The sequence below is a fragment of the Pleurodeles waltl genome, chromosome 4_2 (assembly GCF_031143425.1).
Source record: "Pleurodeles waltl isolate 20211129_DDA chromosome 4_2, aPleWal1.hap1.20221129, whole genome shotgun sequence".
NCBI lineage: Eukaryota > Metazoa > Chordata > Amphibia > Caudata > Salamandridae > Pleurodeles > Pleurodeles waltl.
The window spans coordinates 554,998,747-555,005,028 of record NC_090443.1 but is presented as its reverse complement, the minus strand read 5'-3'; the positions used below and the strand labels follow the sequence as shown (position 1 = coordinate 555,005,028).

At 44.2% G+C, this 6,282-nt stretch overlaps 1 protein-coding gene across 1 annotated transcript in view; it reads right to left on the bottom strand.

Moving 5' to 3' along the window:
- Positions 1–2,398: 2,398 nt before the first annotated feature.
- Positions 2,399–6,282, bottom strand: part of NPHS2 (NPHS2 stomatin family member, podocin) — a 76,198-nt gene continuing 72,314 nt past the window's right edge. Inside the window, exons 7-8 of the mRNA XM_069232099.1 lie at positions 4,666–4,744; positions 2,399–3,552 (exon numbers count right to left, since the gene is read on the bottom strand). Coding sequence (XP_069088200.1) covers positions 3,271–3,552; positions 4,666–4,744 — 361 coding nt within the window. The 3' untranslated portion in view covers positions 2,399–3,270. The remainder of the gene's footprint in view (positions 3,553–4,665; positions 4,745–6,282) is intronic.

Below are 6,282 nucleotides of genomic sequence, written 5' to 3'. Positions count from 1 at the left end.
AATTCTGGTTCTGAATGTCTGCATATCCTCTTGTGTTGATAAATGTTCCACACCTTAGCTGGACTTACCAAAGTCATCAATGCAACTGATACATAATGATGCTGCTACATAGGTATGGGATGTAAAGATGCAACCATATCAAACCTGCTTTAGCCTCATTGCATTGCTTTCCCACTAAACCAGAGATTGTGCTGAGGTCCAAGACCTAGATTCACAAAGGTAAGCATTACTTTTTGAATGCTAAACCTTTTTAAGGATTCACAAACCAACGCAAATTCGTATTTGCATTGGTTTGTATGGAAAAGTAATGCAAAGAAGCGCTAAATGCTGCTTTGCATTACTTTGTGTTAATGGGGCGTTACGTGGGCGTACTCGTGCTACCACCCATGCTTTTTGATGCTAAACCCTATCCACTAACACTAGTAGAAAGGGTTTAGCAACAAAAAATTAACACCTTTTGAAAGCAGGCGTTAAACAGAGAAATGTTTTCATTTCTATGTGCTTTTCCGACTTTGCACGTGTGCTGCATTTTACAGCACACATACAAAGTAGGAAAAGCTTTTTCACTTGTCTGGGCATAGTACTTTGTACAGGAAGGGAACCTTTCCTTTACAAAACCTATAGTAGATTCAGGCACGCACCCTACCACTGCGGTGCTAAATTGTCCGCCCGGCACACGGCGCACGGCAGCTGAAATCAGCGCTGGCGCTAGGGAGCAGGGAGGAAAGAGCCATTTCTAGGGGAATATGGCGCTCTCCTGCTTCCTCTCTGTCACGCAACGCAGCGCAGCATCTATGGGTGCTGCGCTACATTGCCTAACAGCTTTCAGAATATGGGCCCATGTGGCTCATCCATAAAGCTATCAAGAAGACGATTGTACCATGTTTTAAAATGGCACTGCCTACAACGGTTCTCAAGATCTGATGTGCAGTTTAATTTGCTATGTGGTCGAAAGTCGAAACGAGTAAAGGTGGCTAGTAGGTCATTCTCTGGCGCAGCTCATTTCAATTGTCTGCCCTTTGCAATTTGGCTAAAATCGTGTCTACTCAAGGTCATAAAAGCCTTAAAGACCTGGCGTTTCCTATATAAAAAGCCAATCTTTACGAGAAAGTAAGATGCCAAGCGCCGGATTTGCATCGTTTTTTTTTTACACAAATCCGACGCAAAACTAACTCCATATTTATACTTTGGCGTTAGACCCGTCTAGCGCCAAAGATCTAGGAGTTTGCGTCATTTTTTAGCGTGGACACCTTCCTTGCGTTAATGATATGCAAGGTAGGCGTTCCCATCTAAAAAATGACTCCAAGGCATGTGCGCCGTATTTACACTCCCGGGCAAAAATGACGCCCGGGAGTGGGCGGGTAAAAAAAATTGACGTCCAGCCGCTTTAGCGTCATTTTTTAACACCTGGTCAGGGCAGGCGTTAAGGGACCTGTGGGCTCGGAAGGAGCCCAGAGGTGCCCTCCCATGCCCCCAGGGACACCCCCTGCCACCCTTGCCCACCCCAGGAGGACGCCCAAGGATGGAGGGACCCATCCCAGGGAACTTAAGGTAAGTTCAGGTAAGTATTTTATTTTTATTTTTGGGTGGCATAGGGGGGCCTGATTTGTGCCCCCCTACATGCCACTATGCCCAATGACCATGCCCAGGGGACATAAGTCCCCTGGGCATGGCCATTGGGCAAGGGGGCATGACTCCTGTCTTTGCTAAGACAGGAGTCATTTAAATGGGGGTTGGGAGTAAAAAAAAATGGCGCTAATCGGGTTGAGGCGAAAATTTTGCCTCAGCCTGACTTGCCCCATTTTTTGGCGCCCAAGCTCCATTTTCCCCTACACCGGCGCTGCCTGGTGTAAGTCATTTTTTTTTACGCACACTAGGCAGCTCCGCCGGCTAACGTCATTCCATAAATAAGGCGCCCGCATGGCGCTTTGGAATGGCGTTAGCCGGCGTTAAAATTTTTGACGCACAACTGCGTTGGCGCAGTTGTGCGCCAAAAAGTATAAATACGGCCCCAAGTGTTCCTATGTTTCTACAAAAGGAGCACACACGGTCTGTAAATGTCACTACAAAAACAAAGTTTCAAGGAGCAGAATGCAGGAACATAGGAAAGGGTGGCACTTTTTCTTACCAGCTAACCAATGATTTCCACATGCTTTAGCGAGGCATGTGAGCAGACACAAAAATATTTTCCTAATTTACTATGAAAGCAAAGCTCTATATGCAGAAGTCCTTCCTTCAACTCACTTAATTTTGAAAAAAAACAGTACTTTCCAGGTATCCTAATAACTGTAGGCTGTTTAGGTTTTAAATAGGACATGTTCCCCTAACAAATTATTTAAAGCGGGAAGAAGAAGGAAAACACATACACATTTGTATTTTCACAAATTATTAAGTTCCAGCAGCAAAATGTCCCTACATTACATTTTAATTACATTTTGTTTTCTTGCTAGTAATAGGAAACATAGTAATAAATGGATATAGGACGATAATTTTTGTAATCTTGTAAGTGCCATACAATTTCTGTGCATTTCACACTATCTTCCAACCCTTTCACAAAATAGGGGTTGGTGTATGTAAAGCATCACAAAATGTAGATTTGACACATTTTACTGAAGTGATTATAAAACCGTAATCATATACACATTGTTTGTTGTTCAACTGTACCAGGTTTGGAAAGTATGAAAATTCCAAACGTATAACAAGAGAATCAAATCAACGTCACCCAAATTTTGTCACACTAACACAAATAAACTGCAATTAAATCACACCTGAACAGATAGTATCCAAGTTTGAATAGCTAACCATGGAATGTAGCAAGAATAGAACATAAGATTATTAAACCTGGTAATGACCCAAATTCAGAGAAAAAAAAGTCAGAGAAGAGAGTCCTCAAAATATGGCATGCAGTCTACGGCCCAATAAGGACATCATAAATGAGACGAGCAACTGGAAGATATAAGGAGACACTTTGTATAAGCAAAGTTTTAGATTTTATTTTGCAGTCTTTTCTGAATGTTCACATGCCCCTGGGGCATATTTAAAAAGAGCCAGTAATGCACTGAGTTGCCCATTGCTTCGATCTAAAGTATCAGGATACAGATTTTTCCTGATCATGAATGTCGCTTAGGGAAGAGAAGCCCCCCTCATTTTTCTCCTCAATCTAAGGTCCACTTACTGTTTAATCCGTGCCTCAGTGGCCCGTTATTGAATGTGAGGACCATTGCATGGACACAGCTATAACCTGGGTGTATTTCTCCACAGCAGACAGAGCTATAACATGGGAGAGTCCTTCTTGACATCCTGTTGTTCTGATCCAGGTGTATTGGTGTTTGGGGAGGAGGAGCTGTTTTCAACAACATTGCTTCCGAGTAGGTTCATCTGGTTCAGCAGATCAAAGGGCAAAGGTAGCACAACAGTGGGCGGCCTTGCACCTGTCAGGGCCTGCAGGGTGTGCAGGTATCGCAGCTGGGCTGCAGCAGGGGTTCCAGACAATGTTTGGGCTGCCATTTTCAGCGATTCCGAGGCTGCCCTCTCAGCTTCCGCTGCGATGACCTGGACCGATTTGTAAGGGAATGAGAGGAGATGCTATGAGCTAAAGAACATATGAGTGATAAACCAGAAAACTCTCCTCCTCAATTAACCAACATTACCTCAGTATCTCACTGAGACAAAACCTGCAACTGATGCCGCCACTCCTAGTTGGTTCTCCCAAATAATTTCCTTATGGCATGTTTCTACCAAACCCTCATGCTGAGGCAATTGTCCACAAATGTCACTACTCCCAAAGAGCATCCAGCATGCCTAATCGACCATCATATGTCTAGGGCTCACACACACCATGTACTCCTACAGTTCAAAATACCAACATAATTTTAGCCAGTTTTATAGAATGCCCTGCAACTAGCTCTTCCACACCCCCTTAGTAAAGTCAGCACTTTTACACTGTTTCAGTGAGGTCAGCAACCTTATACTCCCCCAGCACAGACAGCTCTCCCTGCCACAATGCAGCCTGCTCTCTTGCATCCTACTTTAACTTTAAATAGTCTAAAAGCTGTCCCAACAAATTGTTCCCTTACACTCCCGGATACACAAAACAGTCATAGCTTCAACACCATCCTCTGCAGGTAATAACCCTACATTGTGCTCAATCAACCACATTCCTAAACCATTCCTTGTAGTCAGCAATCCTATATGGTCTCTGCAGACTACATTTACACCATTTATAACTGCACACAGTGATCTCTCATATCACCCCCTAGTACTGACAAGCTTCTTACGCCGCCTTCCAACTCTCTAACATAACAATGTTTTCATAATTGTGTTGGACATCACATGCTAAAAAGGGGCCATCAGTTCCCAGTGGCCTATGGATCTTTGTCTCTATCCATACTCTGAATCCCTTCTTCCATTGCCAATGTCTGTCTATGCTTGCAGTGACTGGGCTGTAGTGTGTGCCCCTCCATGCCTACACTGGATTCCTTTTTCATGACAGTCGTGATGGGCTGAAGTGTGTGCCCCTCCGTGCCTGGAGTGTCTAGGCTGTAGTGGGGCCATTCATGCCTCGAGTAACTAGAATGCAGTGCCTGTGTCTCTTCATTTGTGCAATGATTGAAGTGCAACGTCTGCACCTTTGTTTCTCCAGTGGCCATTTTGCAATGCTCTTACCCGGACTTTGGCCTGTCTCTGGGCCTCTGCTTCTACTGCCAGTGACTGCTTCAGCTCAGATGGGAGCTTCACATCTTTACTAAAGAACAAAGATTGCAACAAAAATTAGAGGTGAAAAAAGGTAAAGTATAAATAAATGAAAGCAAGAACTGATTTAAAAAGTGAGGAAAGTTCTTCAAATACTTTCTGAAATTATACAGATGTTTCCGTTCAAATTCAGGTATATGGTTGTTCCAAATATAGAAGCATAGGGGGCCTGAAGATCTTAACCAGGAATCCCTGGCCTTCTATGTCTCAGTAAAAAGGAGCATTCAGCAATGTATATTAGCATTACAATAAAAGATTTCAGCTGTTGTCATAGGACATCCAAATGAACAAATGAATTTCTATAAGGCATTCGTTTGTGGAACACAAGGTAATTAATATAAAAAGATAGCATTAAGCAATAGGACTTTGTACACCTCAAACTTCACCATCTTCTGGACAACACACGGTCAGGCTTAAGAAAGAACCACAGCACCGAAACGGCACTTATCATGGCCATAGATTACATTCGAAACATCCTAGACTGAGGAGAAATAGAGGCCCTCATCCTGCTCGACTTCTTCCCAGCCTTCAACACTGTCTCCCACAAAGGATCCGCTCTCAAATAGATCTGTTCCTTCCTCACGGGAAGAAACCAAAGGGTCAGGCTGCCACTCTTCACATCAGAGATCAATAAACTGGTATGAAGTGTCTCACAGGGATAAGCCCTCAGCCACTGCCTTTTCAACATATACATGACACTGTTTGCAAACATCATCTGATCACAAGATATCACCGTCATCTCCTACACCGATCCTCTCCCTGATGGACAAGACAACCATCACCAGAGCCAGCTTCACCAACTGCATGACCATGGTAGCAGAATGGATGCGAACCAACTGCCTGAAGCTCAACTGTGACAAGATGGAAGTACCAGTCTTCGGCAACAAGACCTCCCCATGGGATTCCACCTAGTGACCATCACAGCAAGGACCAACACCCAAAAACCATGCAAAAAGTCTAAGGATCATTCTAGATGACAAGTTCAACATGACAGCTCAAGTCAATGAAGGGTGCTTCCACATACTACACATGCTGCAAAAGATCATCAAATGGTTGTCTCAGAATACCAGACGGACTGTCATGCAATCACTCATCACCAGAAGGCCGAACTACGGCAACACTTTCTACGCTGGAATCTCCAAACAACTCCTACAAAGACTCCGGACCATTCAGAACTCAGCCACAAAACTCATACTTGACCTCCCAAACCGCACCCACATCACACTGCAAAGCAGGAAGCTTCACTTGCTTGTCATTCACAAGTATAGCAGATTCAAACTTTCCATGCACACATACAAAGACCTCCACTACACAGAACCAGAATGTCGGCACAGCTGCATACTTTTTCACCAATCCCCCAGACACCTACGCTCTTGCCTCACTCTTACTTGCACACACTCCCCACATACACAAAAGCAAAACTGGAGGTCACTCATTCACATAGCACCCAAGACACGGTCTGGCCTTCGTCAACAGATCAGAGCCTCCTCCTCACTTCTTGCATTCCGCAAGAAGCTGAAGACCTGTCTC